General features: G+C 45.0%; 2 protein-coding genes across 3 annotated transcripts; one reads left to right on the top strand and one right to left on the bottom strand.

Moving 5' to 3' along the window:
• Nucleotides 1–977: 977 nt before the first annotated feature.
• LOC109478296 (clarin-3-like) lies at nt 978–6,205 on the top strand. Of its 2 annotated transcripts, none has more exons than XM_019779779.1 (3): nt 978–1,727; nt 3,947–4,141; nt 4,508–6,205. In XM_019779779.1, exons 1-3 carry the CDS (start codon nt 1,508–1,510, stop codon nt 4,780–4,782), a joined length of 690 nt encoding a protein of 229 aa, XP_019635338.1. In that variant the 5' UTR covers nt 978–1,507; the 3' UTR covers nt 4,783–6,205. The 2 variants fall into 2 exon arrangements, with proteins under 2 accessions (XP_019635338.1, XP_019635328.1); XM_019779769.1 differs by lacking the exon at nt 978–1,727 and adding an exon at nt 2,666–3,343.
• A 122-nt stretch (nt 6,206–6,327) lies between these two features.
• On the bottom strand, nt 6,328–17,412 carry LOC109478270 (eukaryotic translation initiation factor 3 subunit A-like). The gene is made up of 19 exons (XM_019779731.1): nt 17,244–17,412; nt 15,858–16,048; nt 15,296–15,435; nt 14,811–15,033; nt 14,449–14,592; nt 14,019–14,227; nt 13,430–13,601; nt 12,832–13,029; nt 12,546–12,662; nt 11,994–12,185; nt 11,648–11,785; nt 11,019–11,228; nt 10,663–10,767; nt 10,187–10,300; nt 9,897–10,019; nt 9,505–9,658; nt 9,021–9,273; nt 8,395–8,669; nt 6,328–8,112 (listed from the first exon to the last, which is right to left on the bottom strand). Exons 1-19 carry the CDS (start codon nt 17,290–17,292, stop codon nt 7,466–7,468), a joined length of 3,654 nt encoding a protein of 1,217 aa, XP_019635290.1. The 5' UTR covers nt 17,293–17,412; the 3' UTR covers nt 6,328–7,465.
• Between the last annotated feature and the right edge of the window lie 10 nt (nt 17,413–17,422).

Genomic DNA, 17,422 nt, shown 5'->3' with positions numbered 1-17,422 from the left:
TGTTGCATTTGAGTCCTTTTGATATCTTGCTACATGTGTCTTGAAAAAGGTAGTCTCTAAAGGTTTTTTTGTTGTTTTTGTGTGAATGTAATGTATACGCATGTTGTATGTGAAGTATGTTGTGTTCATGGCTCATTTGATAGCCCCACCCCTACATCTTTGTTGGTACTAGTAGTTCTTTGATCTAAAAAAAGACAAATGGCCCGAAATGTGGATATTAGCAGTCTAAAAGCAATCATATGCAATCTAAAGGCAGGCCCTGGACCAAGAAGAACAACCCAACAACTGACCTGACGTCTGTATGCATGGGCCACCTGTGAGGTCGACAAACTGTGTAAACACTCATCAGCCGCCCGCTGGGAGACCAGCGCAAGTGGTACTAGTAATTACCCGGTCTAATGGAAAACACAAATGGGGGAGATGAAACTGTGCTGTCCTTTGATAATCGCCAAGCAGATGTTGAAGGAGTTACCGCTAAAATCGATTTCCTAGCTACCCATTTCTGGGTCAAACAGTATCCCTAACGTTTGCGTGTTGTCCAGGACTGCGTACTGTCCATCTAATATGATCCAACCTCCTTGATACATTTGTATTTAATACGACGATAGTGTGAATGCCGGCGCGGCATGTGGGCGTGACGCGCCGGGCCAGCTGTGTCAGTTGTGCAACTGTTGCACCGTGGTCTTCGCGGTTCACTTTAGCCTCCAAGCAGATGAAGGGCAGTTGACATAGAAACGGGCAACTAAGTAATAGAAAATGTAACGATTTTAATAGCCTTCCCATCATCTGATTATACTGCATGTCCACAAACAAACCCACGAACGCCACAGAAAACGTGAAGGTAAAAACCCGGACCACTAGAAAGACGCATAAAATGCCGCAAAATCACGTCCATAAAATTGGCGAGTCGGTCCCTACATCTGCTTGGAGATTGCTTCTGAAGGGGCCGCGCTCTGTCAGCAGGTTTGACCTTTGACCTGGGTGTGGTTAACGTTGCGGAAACGATTGATTATTGGGTGCGACTGTACATAACGGGGACGGGAGGTCACCCTGACTGGCTACGCAAGGCAACAAGTTGCGCAACTGACTACAAGTACTTATCAGATCCCCGTCTCAGAAACTGATCTCCAGTTCTGAAGTCTTCAGTTATCACCGATTGACTACGATCGGAGCGCGGTGTAACGGTAACTGAAACAACTGCACAGGTGACAACAGAACAGGTGTGTCGTAAATTCCCCTGGGGACTCTCGGAACACTACGCGAGATTTTAATCTCCGCTAACCTGGGACTCCACAACATCCTGACTGTTTTTGACGCAGGTGATTCTTTTTAGTGAACGGCTTCGTGTAAAGATACCTGCAACAAAGGACATGGTCTCGGGGGGGATGTTGGCTCGACAGCCCGCATAAAAACACGCCATTTTGTTCTCGAGCCCAGGACTCAACTCAGGCGTTTCGTTAGCCCACCTGCCGGACTTCAGGCACAAGTGATTGTTCTCAGTTCCAGTATGGCTGCCACCAATTACAAGAAGCTGTTCTACGCAGGAGTGGTCCTGCTGTCTCTTGCCGGAGTTGTGATGATGGCCACTTCTATGGGCACAGATTTCTGGATCGAGGCCCAGGTACAACGCAACTTCGGGAACGTCAGTCAGACTCAGGGCGGGATGAACATCGGGTTGTTCAAGGGCTGCAAGACGTTTCGGACTATACCGGACTGCGGGTTTCAAGGTGAGTCTTCCCAGTTTGTCATAGCTGAGACCCATCCGTAACTTAAACTGGCTTAATGTAGCCTCTACCAGGCTTTAGAAGCAACTGGAAAGAGTAGAAACTGGTCAAATACGAAATAGACAGATAACTAGTAAGGGCTCAGGTTTCACTGGTAGGGGCTGAGGTTTAAAATGGGACATGGGATATTGAATGTCCCTGGTTGGTTTTTGTCCGATGCTACCCAAAAATGTCATTTGACTGGAAGGAGGCAGGCAATAAAGCTTAAGGGTGGCACCTGCCCTGGACTAATGTCACTAATACAGACGTGGAAAATAAAACCCTGGGTCCCATCCGTAGTGACACTCATAGCGGGATCGACTGATCTACCCCAATCAGCCCCTGACAGCGAGAGATTGTGTTACTCGGAGGGCCCCAGTAGCAGGTGACTCACGCAGTGGGACGTCACCTGCAAATCTTACAAGCGACAAACTTTCTTGTGATCAATTGCTTGGCTGGAACACATAGCATCGTCGACATTATGCATAAATAGTACTCTAGTAACAAGAGATACAAGCCGAGCGTTCTGCTTCAGTACCAAGGAAAGCCATCCAAAGCTCCGGAGGTGGCCGCCAAACCATTAACAAGCACAACCAAAAACACCACCACCTTTTTTGCCAAGATAAAAACGCAGATAGCGTTAAGTACAATCTATGTTTCAAGTATTTGAAATGACAATAAATTGTCTATTAAACGTTTTGGTTAACGTCCCTTGTTCTGATTCCTGTTTGTGTTTAGAGTGCATTGCTTTTGTCAAAAATGAAAATGGCCTTAACACTTATCACAGTTCGGACACACCCAATGACGTTTACAAGATCAGCTACGTGACTTTCCCCTTTAGCCATTGAAGCACACAGGTAGTTGGTGACGCTGGGTACGAGTTTTATAAAGTTGAAAGTTCACCTTGGATCACGATGACATCTAGCGACAGGTAACATGAACTGCACCCCATCATCTGAAATTCCTCGGCTGGCGAGCGCGAGCGGACATGGCACAGGTTGTTGTCAGCTGCACCCGACGTGAAATCCCGACGTGACAGGCACAGTGGCAGATGTCAGAACGCCCAAACTGTTGTTTATCGTTATAAAGATAAGATAAGCTCCTGATGAAGGCACAGCTTTCTTAAGAAAGCTTTACTGTGTGTTTGTACGATCGACCTGGCTGTCAACATGGCGTAAACCTCACGCCGCGTCTAAAACACCAGGTGTTTTGAGCCGGGGATATCGTTTTCCCCCACCGTGGGAGCGACGGCTGTGGAACTAACCAGAGTAACACAAACAAAGGCTCTCCTATTCCAAGACCCGAGCAGCCTCCCATGATGGCCGGGCGGAACAGGGACAGTTTGCGGAGGATGCACAGAATCCTGGTGCTGCTGTTGACCGCGGCCGTGGCGGCCTGTGGTATCGGGCTCCTGTCCGCAGGGTTGGCGACGAACTACTGGCTACAGGCGAGGGTTTTCCGCGACATCTCCTCCGTCATACGTAACGGTTCGGACTTCGCAGGCTCCATGCATGTGGGGCTGTTCAGCGGCTGCAAGATGTTCAACTATGCATTCGGCTTGCGTGAGAAATGTTTCTCAGGTAGCTGTAAACGCCTTTGTTTAGGCCCTTATAATAGTGTACGTGATCACGTACTTGTATTGTCTTGACTCTGATCTGAATCTGTAATGTATAACGTTACGTTCTACAGAGCAGCTTCAATGTGTTCTGCCTGAGACGACAACGTTACCTCTGAAAAGAGAGAAAATGAGGCTGATAGAGTGTTAAGGGGAGATCCTTTGATGTTGGTGGTTCTTCATGGTTTTGGTACTGCATTTGAATAAAAAAGATGTAACGGGCCCGTTATGGTTATATAAAGGTGAGATAAAGTGGCATTAACTGTTGTGATATTTGCAGCTCATCAGAAGGAAAAATCATATCTAAAATTAGTCCGAAATGTATTGGAAGTCAACTAATGACCCCACCTTGAGGCTTAACCCCAACTTCTGTTGTTATTACATGTACTAGAATTACACATGATCAAGACAGCCAAGCATATACCAGGCTGTTTCTTAGGATTTTCTTATATGCATGTCTGTTGCCTTATGGGATCCAGTTGGAAATGCTTGGACACAATCAGTGAGAAATCTCTGATGAATAATCTTAATGGAGGTATGAAATATTGGATTTCTTGTTTCTATACAGTGACAGGAGCAGAAGTGGGAACAAACATTACCTACCAGCCGGGTCACCCGATGGTGGCAGCGACCATAGCCTTCAACGCTGGTGCTATGCTGATGGGGCTGGTAGCAGTCATCTTCTCAGCATACAATGTCTACACAAACCCCATAGAGACCTTCGCTGGGCCCTTGGGTCTGTACATCTGGAATGGAGTCAGTGGTGAGTACCATACTGATTGTGTCAATTCTTTAACACTGTTGTGTATGTCTGTAATGCCAAGGTAGTAAAGGTAGAAATCTACTTGAGCAATTGCTAATCTTGTTTACAAATTACATCAGTAGGCATATGCAAATGATTACACATACATGTATATGTAATTTGTTATTAAGCATATGCAAATTATTGATAGGTAAATCACCCAACCACCCCCTGCTTTTTGCTGTTGAACCACTAACTCGCTGGCCGTGATGTCATGGTGATTGCAATTTAGAAGCAATGGTCCATGGTGGGTAAAACAAGGTCCTGTAACCAGTGTTTTAGATTGTAGTTGTCAGTGACTGACTGATGATCTATCTTCTGTTGCAGCTGTGTTCTGCCTGGTGTGCCTAATCCTGTACGCAGTGTTGTACCTTCTGCACCTGAGCGGGAACGACCTCCTCCCACAGTCAGACTTGGACAGTAGGTTCTACGTGGCGACCTCAGGTTTCGGCTACTCCTACTGGCTGGTGCTCGGCGCCCTGGCAGCGTTCCTCCTAAACGAGGGGCTGGTATATCTGTCTGGAAAACACATACGGTCTGTTTTCCAGAACAGAAGTGGCAGCATGAAGGAACGGCCGAGTGAAGATGTTTTGATGTACTAAAAGTAACAAACAAAAATTGATACTCTCAGATGTTACAGAAACTTTATAGGCAAAGGTTGAATTAGAGTTTTGCCTGTAACTTATGATATCATTTATGGCATTGCCAAGTCCAATACTTGACAATGGCAATACATGTAGTTGTGTTATTTTGCTAGCAAAAGACTAGTCTTATCCAACGTTGACTGGGACTGATGTCACCCCATTCCAGCTGATTCAACCATTATCAATTCGTACATGGATCAGAAGGGTAAAGTACAGTTTCTTGTGTATGTTCAAATGAGTACAGTTTGAGAGAGCTTGCAGATACAGAGCTTACACATTTTTCTGGCTGCAAGTTGTAGCACTTCCAGGTACCAGCACAATCATCCATCTTTTGAGTATCAAAGTAGGAATCAACCCATCGTGTAACAACTCTTGTAGAAAAAAGAAACCATCGCTCCTATATTATATTATTGCAGCAGTATGTCATAAAACAGTTTGAAAAAGCAAAGTGTTATATCTGTAATGATGGCAAGTATCTACATGTTTCACACATTTACCTATAGGTTAAAATGATTTGTTTTGATGTAAGAGAAAGTACAACAATTTAACATTCATCTGTTTTTGAGTAGGGCTTTGAGGCACCTGCTATAAATGTTTGTGTGTGGTAGACTGATGTATGATCTTATATGTTTGGAAACACAGTATATGTAAATGTTGTTGCATTAGTTATACAATTACACAGTCAGAAACACTGTGATCAAATGTACCTAGATTGAACACAAATGGTTGAATCATAGTTAATAATGCCTGAATGGTGAGCACAAGGATATTGAAAAATATGACAATAGATACAATACAGATGGACTTGTAAGGCTGCTAGTTATTTAATTTTACCAAATGTGTAGCCGTTCTATTTAAGTGATGTTTCAGCTTGTGTCAAAAATCATTGAATCCTAGGTTTGCTATATGGTTTATCTGAATACATACATATATAACTGTTGACTGGGCTTTTCAGTTCACTCAAGACATGGGTTCATAACTCATGAAGATGAGTACAAGAACAGAAAGCATTCCATTGTGTTCTAAATAAAACCAGAGATTACCGTTATTCACGAGACAGGCCTTATTGATTTTTTTGTTCCTAGGTAACATCAGTTCTGGCATTCCCATTCAAAGCCAGGTTGTTCAAAGCACATCCCAGTCCTAAGATGACAATACCATATCCATGATCTGGCTTACAGAAACTGCAGGTGAGATTAAGAATCATGACAGTCGTCAGAAATCTTGGTCAGGACTCTTAGTAACTGCAGTCACCCAATGTTGATTATCTTCAATCTGCATATCCATCTTCTGTGGGAAGTAAGGCATCTTGGATCTGCTGCCATCACTGGCAAGTACACCTGGGGTATTAACTAGGTTTTCATGTAGCATCACATTTACATCATGTTCTAGCCTTTTCAGGTTATCGGCATTACGCAGCAGTTACCTGGGACAAAATGTGACTTGGACCTGTGGGCCAGAGTTGGCATTGTGAATACAAAATAAAACTCAGACAACTTCAACTGTTGCTTACGTTCCTTTTATTATAATATATCAGGAACAGTGTGAGAATTAATGCCTTTGCTATTTCTTTCCAAACACTAAATATAGATCAGCATTAAACCAAGGATTTAACTTGGTGTTGCCTAACACACTGACTTGCCTTACCTTGCATCATTGTTGTGTATTACAAAGGCTGAAGAATTCAAGTTGTTCTCCAAGACTATGACGTGTTTCAGATTTGGGGCCCTACATTGTATCTGCCAGAATTGGAATGCCCTTAACATACATGCTCAGATAGAGAAATTCATTTGTACATGTGTTGGTACATTAGTCAATATGGAAACACATGGTGTATATAATATAACAATAGTATAATGTATGTGACAGCACATGTCACAGATACTGGGCAGGATATAGATTGCCTGTATGTAGAGCTTGGATACAACCAGGCGCTAATAAAGCATAATTTGTACTCTACACAACTCAAACTTGGTAAAGATCTGTTTTAAAATAATTCTGGAGGGTAAGGCATCAAACACATAACAAGATAATATCAGTATCAACCAAAATCCAACTGAGTTCATTTGTAATGCTCCAAAACCTAAGTAAGGGACTTCATCTTTAACAAGTTGTGCATTCAATAAGAGTTCAGATTTAAACATACTACATCTCCATCTATACCTCTGCTTTACATGGACCTTGCACAACTGAAGTACAAAACATCATGTCATGTAAGGGGTACAAAATTTCCAACTCGCTACACTGAAAACAGCTGGTGCAAGTACTTATAATGGAGATAACTAACTAACTATACAGTCAGTGTGTAGCTGGGTTATGTATTAGCAGATAGAATTTTTCACTCTACCCTCAATTTCTGCATTCCCTTAGAGAGGTGGCCACATTCAATGAACTACATATTTTAACTATTTAAATTCCTTAACCAATACAAGAACTAAAGGACAGCCTGTTTGCACTGTTTCCATTGAAGAAATCAGACTTCTGTGAAACATAATTGTAATGAAACTGGGTGACATACTGAGGCCTCTATTGTAGGATTTTGGCTATTGGAGGATGTAAAGAAATGACCAAACCATTGACCAACTCACTGCTCCAATCCTACAACAGAGGCCTTTAAGCAGAGGTGACAATAGAGAGGTCCTCAGCGCCTGACAGTTGTCCACCCATCATCGTCTGTCTCACTCCTCCACTTGTCCTTCTCCTTCTTCATCCCACCCTCCGGTTCATCCCCTTTTTCTCTCCGGTCGTCACGATCAAATCCACGGTTTGGTGTCCCACGTGGGTCATCCCGCTCAAACCTACGGGACGGGGGGCCGCGGTCGTCACGATCGTACCCTCTGGAGGGGAAGCCACGGTCCTCGCGGTCATATCCTCTCGAGGGAGGGCCACGGTTGTCTCGGTCGAATCCACGTGGGGGGCCGCGATCATCGCCAAAACGATCGTCGCGATCCCGCCATTTATCTGCACTAGGGCGGGGGCCTCGGTCATCTCTCCCTCCCCACCTCTCACGATCGTCAGGAGGCGGGGCTCTCTCTCCCCTGCGCCAGTTGGAGTCGTCATCTTGCGGTCTACGATCACGGTCGTCTCGAGGCGGTGGCCTCCGACGTTCAGGAGGACCGCGATCGTCCCTCCTGGGCCCGTCGCGGCGCCAGTCGTCACGATCGTCCCGTCCTGGTCCGTCCTGCCTCCAACTGCGCTCCGGAGGGCCGCCACGGCGCCAGTCATCACGATCCTCCCGAGGCGGTGGTCTACGGTCTCCGTCCCTGCTCCAACGATCATCAGGTGGACCTATTATAGGAAACCAAGGTAAAAAATTAGGTTGAAATCAGTTTCAAATATACAAACAAGGGTTTCTCTTCATGTCTTGGCAGTATACATACATGCATATGATTGTGGGAATTGTGGACAAAGCTGTGTACATATGTACATTGCTATTGAGCTTGAACAGTGTACCTCGTATATATCTGATAGACATTCTTAATTCATGCTGACCATAAATATGCAGTGGCACACACACACACATAAAATAATATCTCAATTTTTCATGGAGGTAATAAACCAGTCTCGTACCTCTGCGATCCCGATCATCAGGCATGGGGCGCCGCTCCCCGTCTTCGTACGGCGGTCGCCTGTCCCGGTCCGCTGGTGGTCCCCTCCTTTCCCAGTCATCGCGCCGAGGACCGCCGTCATCAGCAGGGAAACGACCATCAGGCCTGTCTCGGATGCCCCCGTCCCGTTCCCTGTCACGCCAGCTGGCACGACCAGAAGGTCTCCATGGTTCTTTGGCTGGAGAGCGATCTTCGCCCTGTGGTTCCATGTCTCTACTGCGGGGGGCTTCCTCAGTTCTGCAGAGGAACAGTACAGAGTTATTACAAATGTACAGATTTACAACAACCTATAAACCTCAAACTACAGCAAACTTCACGTTACTTTTCATCCCTACTTATTTGAAACTGAAATGATTAGCCTACTCAATCTTGTTCACTTTTGCTGTTGACACCCAAAGAATAATGTTAGAGACAGAAACACAACTCTGAAAACCAGTATGTTTCTCCTGATCTCTTACAGTCAATGGGTCTAACGGACATTGCCAAACTATCATCATAGCTGTATATTTGTGTCAATGGGCCTAACACACAGTGTCAATCTACAGTGTCAGACTCGTTATTGCTTTGTGGAAGGTAAAACCTGCTGACCTTCTTCTCCAGGACCCCTCGTCCCGACCTCCCATCCCGTCCTTGGCGCGCCAGTCATCCCTGCCTGCATCACGGGACTTCCCTGACTCCTCCTCCTGAAGCTCCTGTTTCCTCTTCGCTTCTCGTTCTTCGATCTCGCGTTCCCGCTGGCGCTGTTTCTCTGCCATCGCCTCCAGCTGTGCCAGTTTGGCCCGGTATGCTTCCTCCTCCTTCTCCCGCTTCTCCTGTTCTTCTGCCTCCTTCTGCTCACGTTCTGACAAACACACCACATACGTGTTACTAACAACAAACAGTCTGGTATATTGGAAAATGATAATGTGGTCATGTCTTCAGCACTCGACGCATGGCTTGCAGCCTTGCACCACACAAAGTTGGCTGTCTGCCCCTGACAATTAAACTTAAAGAATTCTGGTGAGAACCCTGGTCTGGTACATTAGAAAATGTAAGGCAAGATGGTAAGGGGGAACATGGACACTGTTCCTACCACGTATGAGCTCTTCGTCGCGCCGACGTTGCTCTTCTTCCTCCTTCTCTTCCAGCCATTTGCGGCGGCGCTCATCTTTTCGCTGCTCTTTCCTCTGGGCCAGGCGTTTTTTCCGCTCTGTTGCCAGATGGGCATTGAAGGTTGCGATTTTGTCCTGGGTAGAACAAAAGTTGCCAATAAGAACTTTGAATGTTGCACAAGGAAGTATAAGTGTAAACATCTTAAGTTATGTTTTGCTATACTCTACTTGTTATTGACCCAGTTCAAGTTGTCATGATTTGGTCAAGGTGGGTGCTTTGACAAACCGTGTCATATCTGAAAAAGCAGGAGTTACAAAGGCTGCTACCCCATTATGTATTTATTCAAGGCACAAACATATATGAAGGCCTGACCTTGAAGACAGATTTGCGAGAGTCCTTCAGCATGTTGATGAACTTGTCCTTATCCTCCATCATGCAGGCCATGCGGTGTTTGTGTTGGAGGGCAAGTTGGCGCTCTTCAGTCATGTTTGTGATCTGTAAAGACATCAAAGTTACATGAGATATAAAGAAAATGTCCAGCAATTATCCACTCTATAGTCAAGGCTGGCATCTGGTATGAGAAGGACTTTAACTACTTCCTTATAACAGTTTTCAGCCAAAAGGATCAATAAAACAAAACAAAGCTGAAGTAGTTTGCCTACCCTCTCCTGCTCCTGCTGGTCCCAGGTCAGCCTGCGCTCCTCCAGGAGTTCCTGGTGAGCCTTTGTCAGGGCAGGCAGCTCCTCCAGACGTTTGGCACGCTCAAAATGATCCACCTGGACACAGGGGGTACATCAGGGTAAGGGCCAACACAGTCATACCACACGGAACTGCCATTTGTCAAATGTCTTATATCATGGTAAGCAAGAGGCTAGAAAAAATAAGTTTCATCTTAACATGGCATAGAAATAATATTTTCACAATTGGTTAAATATCTATGACCATGATCTATGTCTGTACAGGCAGTTTGGCTTGTAGCCTCTACATACACAAAAACAATGTACTACATTAATAAAGTAGTTGCACTCATTTGGATCTGCAAACATCTAAAACATGAAGGATGTCACTGTAATAGTCTTTCACAATGAAGTAAATCCTACATACAGATGCTTGTTCTCTGAGTAGATTCAATACAAACCTTCTTCTCCTGGGCCTTCAGTTTTTCTGCTAATTCCCTCTTTTCCTTCTCTAACTGTTCTACTTGTTTCTGCATGATGGCATCTGGGTCCAGTTCATCTATATCCTACAGAGGGGAATAGTGAAGGTACAATAAATACTAGCATTGCAGAAATACATCTCATACAATGTAGCGGAAGTCTTATTAGATGTCTGTTTGCTAGAATGACACTTGCTTTTACACGACATTTGTTCACATTTTTAACAGAGATTGAGAGAATAGCATAGCTTTAACAGAAGGTTTGCACATGACCTAACCCTCTAGATTCACTTTTGCAAGCAACTAGATAGGAAGGTTATTTGAAGCGTGTACTGTACCTCTAAGTCAATGTCCTTGAGTGCCCTTGCTCCTAAACTGGACTTGCGGAGGATGTCCAGCCGCTCCTGGACCTGTTTGCGCTGAATTTCCCGCCTCTCCTGCAGGCGCCGCTGCCGTTCTCGTTCCTGAGCCTCCTGGGCGAGACGCGCCTCCTCAGCCTCCTTCTGAGCACGGAGCTGTTCCTCCTGCGCACGCTTCTCTTCCTCCTCCTGCAGGGGCAGAAGGGTCAAACTGGGTCATCCTCTAACAATAGTTCACACATCTCATACCTTAGTGAAATATTTAGACATTTTGTGAATGCCTTGTTTTGCTCATTATTGTCAATTTGTCCAATTCTGTCTATGTATTTTCCCACTGGCACATGAATATAGCAGTTAGTTGAAGACAGGAAAGAAGATGTCCCAAACATGCCTTGCAAATCAAACTTGGTACCAAATGGCTACTATGGTACCAAATGGCTACTACTGTCTTCTGTGCACAGTAAGACCATGTTTGTCTCAACCTATGAATGTTGAGGTTCTCTAGTTTCCCCTTAGGATTCAAACCCAAAACCCTTAGATCCAAAGTCAACAAATCTTAACCACAAGACCACCTTTCTACCCTTTCAATAACCCCATGTTAGACCCACCCTCTGCATGTTGAGGTTCTCTAGTTTCTCCTTGCGCTCCTCGATAGTTCTCTGTCGTGCCAGGATGTGCAGATGTTCCTGTCGTGCAGACTTGCGGTAGGCTGCCACACAGCCTGTCTTCAGGTCCTCATGCTCCTTCTGTGGGTGGGCAGGTACAGTCAATAGAAACAAATGTTAGAAATAATGAATGAACATAGTAAACCATCCAGAAAATCAGCATATAGTACCATACAGAAGTCAGGTTGTATTACAATACATGTACATACTTCATTCCCATGATGTTTCTCTAATTTTCTTGCCATGATAGTATCTGATTACTGCTGTGTTAAATTAGCAGGGTATTTACCATGAGATGTGGAGGCTGGATGACAGAGACAGCCATGTTCAGGGCCACAGACATCTGCACCAGCTGACGGTTGAACTGTTCAGACTGGAGAGGCTGGAGGGTTGGGCCCTCTGACTCGGTTATCTCCTCACTGGAGAACAGACCCACCTCCTCACCAAACCGCAGTGACTTGGTACAGTGGTCCAGGCGAACCTAAAGGGATAGCCAAGATTAGACAATTAGCTTCAAATGATGGCATAATTATTTAGCCATGCCAATTAGCTTGTTGGATCTTGTACTAAAAAATGACATTACGGGAAGGTCTCTATCTCAGAATTTTTGCTAAAATGTGCAAGAATCAAGAACATACTTTTCACAAAATAAGAATATTCAAAACACACAACGTTTTATGCTAATGAGCTTGCCAAATATGTAGACAGGTTACATAAAATTTTTCCTACAATTTGTTTTACAATTCAGGAGAAATTTCAGAGAATGACAAAATCATCCTGGTGATCATTATGACTCTTCTTCAGCGTCACTAAAGGAAAGAGTGACCAATAAGAGACGAACCTTGAGGTCTCCATTCCTGGCGGCTTCTACTACAACTCTCTCCAGCTGGAAGGACGTGGCAAATGGAGCCAGGGCCACCAGGCGAGACATTTGGATTGTCTGGTAAACTTGTGACACCTGCAATTAAGGGACATACGGATTTATTACAGGGATGTAATTTTATAGGTACAGGTACAGGTACAGCTACAGCTATTAGGTGCACTGATCCACTTTTTAAAATACAGCATAAAATACTTTCTTCTTTATATTAACTTCCAGCAAAAATAAGTGAACTTGCAGTCCTGACCTGTTGCACCAGCCTCATGAGGGTGACGTTCTGCAGGGCAGGGACGTACTGAGACAGTTCCAGCTCCTTGGCAGACAGGATGAAGTTGAAGACGTTTGCGACCCTGCTGCTGAGCTTCAGGGGGTGGAACTCCACCTCCAGCCACTCGTACAGGCCCTGCAGCTGGGGGTGAACGTGCTGCAGGACACCTGATCTCACCTAAACACAACAACAATTAGGTCAGGACCTCACCTAGACATATCATAACAGTTAGGTCAATCTCAATGTGGATATCCCCAAATAACCCCAGCTGGGGGCAAAGTAGGGGGGAGAGGAGGCCCTGGGCTAGTGTGAGCAGGCCCACAGTATGGTCTGGAATGTCTCAAGAGTAGGAGACAACACAACTGGGCCAGGCAGTGAGATCCAATCAGATATCGTCCAGGGAAAAATGAATACTTGTATGTATCGGTGACTGTTTTGATCAGTTCAAACTTAAATGGATGGCTCCCCAGATGCACCGCTGGGCTGCTTTAGTCCGGACCTCAGCTAGACACAAGACAAAAGGTTATGTAGTTTAGGTCAAGAACAAACAACTGACTACAGAGTTGAGTTTAGTTACCATGTCCTTGATGAGGGAGGCCCTGGTGGGCAGACCCTGTAGACCCAGCAGTGTGGCCAGTCGGCGAGCCTTCTCCATACTGACTCCCTCCATATCCAGCAGCTTATCAAACTCTGTAGCAGGGGTGGAGATGGGGATGGACAGAGTAGCCAGGACCACCTGGGACGCCATTCTGTGGGAAATATAACAGGACACTCTACATACATGTACACACACATTGCTGGTACATGCTCATCATTATGTTAGGCATGCGTAAGTAACACTGTACAGTTTTACATAAAATCACAAAAACTTAAATGCCATAAAAGGTGACATAATTCTTTCTTTTTTTTTACCTAGGGGAGGGACCATAATAATGTATGTAAAACCTAAATAATGTATTGTACTGTCCTTAACAACTAGGAAGGATTTTCTTCAAGACAACTGTGTTACTGTTAGTGCCAATATCTCAGCAATTTGGGGTTCATTTATATCCTGAATGGCAAACTGTGACATTGTGATCTATCTAATGAACTCTTGTTTTCTAAACATTAAGCAGCATCAAATTGTTGAACCCTAATGCTGTCATACTGCTGAACCATGTACTGACTTCTGCAGCTCGTCTTGGCTGAGGTTTTTCCTCTGCTCCTTGGACAGGTGGAAGAGTCGGTGCAGAGCCGAGGCGTGGAACAGCTGGTTCCCGGACTTCCAGAACACCATCCCCAGCTTAGTGTAGTAGTTAGCCATCAGCTGTGGCTTGGGAGGCTTCTTGGACAGGTTCATCAGCTGCCACACATCCTCCACAGCCTTGTACGCCTCCTGTTAACATATCGACAATTTAACTTTACAACTTCGAGTCTACAAGTTTCTTCACCAACCACATGAGAGGAACATTAATAAACATCATTAGACATAATTCATGCAAGTCAGAACCTAATTTGCATAGCAGGCAATAATGTCAGTCCTAAAGGTTTACATCACTTGGTAAATGTATGAGGTTGTGGAACTGTTGTTTGAGAGCGTGTTGTGAGGCTACTGACCTGCCACAGCTCCATGGTGATAGCCGAGTCCAGCTGTACCAGGCGTGTCTCCAGGAATAGCTGCTGGCTGTCTGCATTGTTCAGGTTGATGGCAGTGGACTGGGTCTGGTGGCGGTTCAGCACCTGCTGCAGGTGGCTACGCAGCTGAAATACGACGAACAGTAGATGTCAACATCTGATCTTTATAAGCCGTCTGCAACAGCTGACGACTGAAAAAAATCTACCAGGTAACTCATTCTGTTTGCATGAGCTATTTACTCTAATAGGATTAATTCCTGGCTACTCCCAACCCATCGCCGACCTTGAGAAAGCCCCAAAGGTGTGACGGGTTTTAACTATAGAACTTCAAAGTGCATGCTCACATTGTCACAGAGCTTGCGGAACTCCGTCTTGCGGCTGTACTTGAGGCAGAACTGGAAGGCTTGCTGGGCGATGTCCTGGTAGAGCCGCTCCACACGAGAGTTGTTCCTCAGCAGGTCCAGACACTGGCGATACGACTCCCAGAGAAACTTGACCCACGGGGTCAGCATCAGGCGGTCATGTCGTGCCTGGATATCCTCACCGCTCACTGCACTCAACAGGAGACTGGAGAGGGAGGGGGCAACAAAAATACATGGCTTTATCTTCTAAATGAAATGAAAACTAGAACTACACATGCATTCTACTGGTATTGCAACTATGTAATGACTGCTCAGTGAAGGACTACGGTCATTGACACTGGATCTTACTCTCTATCCTCACTGACATCTTTATAAGTAAATACATGAAGAAAACATTTCAGTGAGCAGAGCATACTTCGTAAATAAAGGCATACATAACATGGTGGTTAGGTATAGGTGATACGTACAGTTCCGGGGTGTAGATTTCGGACTCCAGATCATCGATGTCCAGCACAGCCTGCTGGGAAGAGGAGCGAGCTTGCTCTGTCCTCTCCTCCGCCAGACTCAAGTACTGACGAACAACATCCTCCAGGGACTTGATGTTCACCTGTATGATAGCAGGAGGGACTCATGATTTTATAATCATCATAGATATGTATCTGCCTTTAGTTCTGCGCATAGAAACTGTGTAACCATTAAAATTTGCCATCACATTGGTGGCAGCCTTAAGTGCAGCTGTAACAATACTAGCTACTACTAATACAATGCTAGTTCTACTTTCTGCACTTCTTGCATACGGAAATTAAAAAAAATTGTTGGCTGTGATACTCTGTTCTGTCCCTTCAATTCATGTTATGGTTATGGTTGCTACCTTGGAAATTTACCAATTAGGCATCTATTTTTCCCATCTTTTTGCACACTTGCTGTAGATTTGGAGTCTGCAGAGGATGTTACCCATAAAATTAACTTCCTGTGGTCTTACCTAATATAAGGATGGAGTAGCAACAGCATATTGCACCTTAGGCTTACCTGTTGGCAGATGTTCTTGTACTGGTACAGACCCTCCTTGGCCACGTGACTTTTGCGTAGGTCCACGCACAGTTCCAGGTACTTCTTCATGATGGGTTCGTGGATCTTCTGCCATGTCCGATGCTTTTTGCTCTTGATGACATCATAGAGAGCATCAAGAGCTGGCTGCTTCTTACCAACATCAATGAATTCTGGAAGACAAAAATGACAACTGTTTTACAAGTGCTGGCTCTCCTTACAACTGCAATCTTTTTGGCAAATTTGTCATTGAGTGAGCTGACTACCCTCTCATCACACTTGAAATGTGCAGCGCAGACAATTTGTGTAGCTGAGTTGCAAGGGTCTGGAGCGTCTGCCATTCAGTGCTAGCTCAGGTGACTTAATTATGACAATTGCCAAGGGTTGGCCATAGTGCTGAAGATTTTGCGAGCACACGCACCAGGAAGGACCCCCAGTTTTAATTGATGCTATACCGTGTAGTGTGGTTTGGTTCTTTGATGTACTAGTAACCAAGGTGTGGCTATCCAAAACACGAGGCCTCCATTCAACATCCTATCCAAGGCAAGCCGCCAATCAGGGATCTGAAACTGAACCTCTCAACTTTGGGGCTGCCACCCTAACCAAAAGACCACCCAATGGCACATACAAGAAAACTTCTCATTTCTGCCTGTGCAGTATTTTAGAAAGTTGGATGTGAAAAATTAAGACTAAATATATTATTTGACAACTTCCTGTGTGGTGAAATTACGGCCAAGGACATAGAACAGTGAGGTAACAGTTGAAGACTGAGGCTATCCGTGGCATGGTTACTTTAATATCACCGTGAATCTGAAAATGTTCATAGTGGGTTGGTTTGCAGGTCTTCCCGGTGCCTCACCACCACCGCGAAAATCATGACACCGCGAACATATGCTACAGTATGGACTGTATTTGTCCGTACCTCGATCTAAAACATCGCAATAGCCTCGTTTCAACTCCCACCACGCGATGAAATCCCCACAGAGATAAACGAATCTACAGAAAGGTGAAAATCTACCCCGTACTGGATGTGTTTTACATATTTAAGGTTAGGTGCTACATCCCCACATCCCAACACGTCATAGGAAAATCTTATCACAGGACCGAGGCCGTGGAATGTCTCGGCTTCCACATCGTCCACTGGGACATCTACACTCATATTTTTGTTGATACCGTGAGGACACCTGCGTCTATATTGATGTATATTAAAATCAACTTTTTTTTCTTTTAATCTCCAGACAGGGCAGAAAATTTTTGTGATCACACCGTGCGCCATGCTGCCTTCTTTCCGTGACCTCATAGAGCTCGCGCCGGGCCGACACACAATATGCTTCCATTTAAAACCATTAGCACCGTCTCCCTCCTTACCGTTCGCCCTTTTCAGGGCATTCTCCGGCCTCTGGAAATAGGTAGGCATTTTCCTGTCCTCTGCATTCGTCCGAAAACCGTGGAAAAGCTACGAAATCTCCGACAGCATGTGCTGAGGAAGATTGCACCACTCTCCACAATATGGCGGGACAGGGCACCAAATCACCCGGCATGCACCG

The sequence above is a fragment of the Branchiostoma belcheri genome, unplaced genomic scaffold (genome assembly GCF_001625305.1).
Source record: "Branchiostoma belcheri isolate BF01 breed outbred unplaced genomic scaffold, Haploidv18h27 scaffold106, whole genome shotgun sequence".
Classification (NCBI taxonomy): Eukaryota; Metazoa; Chordata; class Leptocardii; order Amphioxiformes; family Branchiostomatidae; genus Branchiostoma; species Branchiostoma belcheri.
The sequence above is the reverse complement of the archived record's forward strand: the minus strand, read 5'-3'. Positions and strand labels throughout refer to the sequence as shown.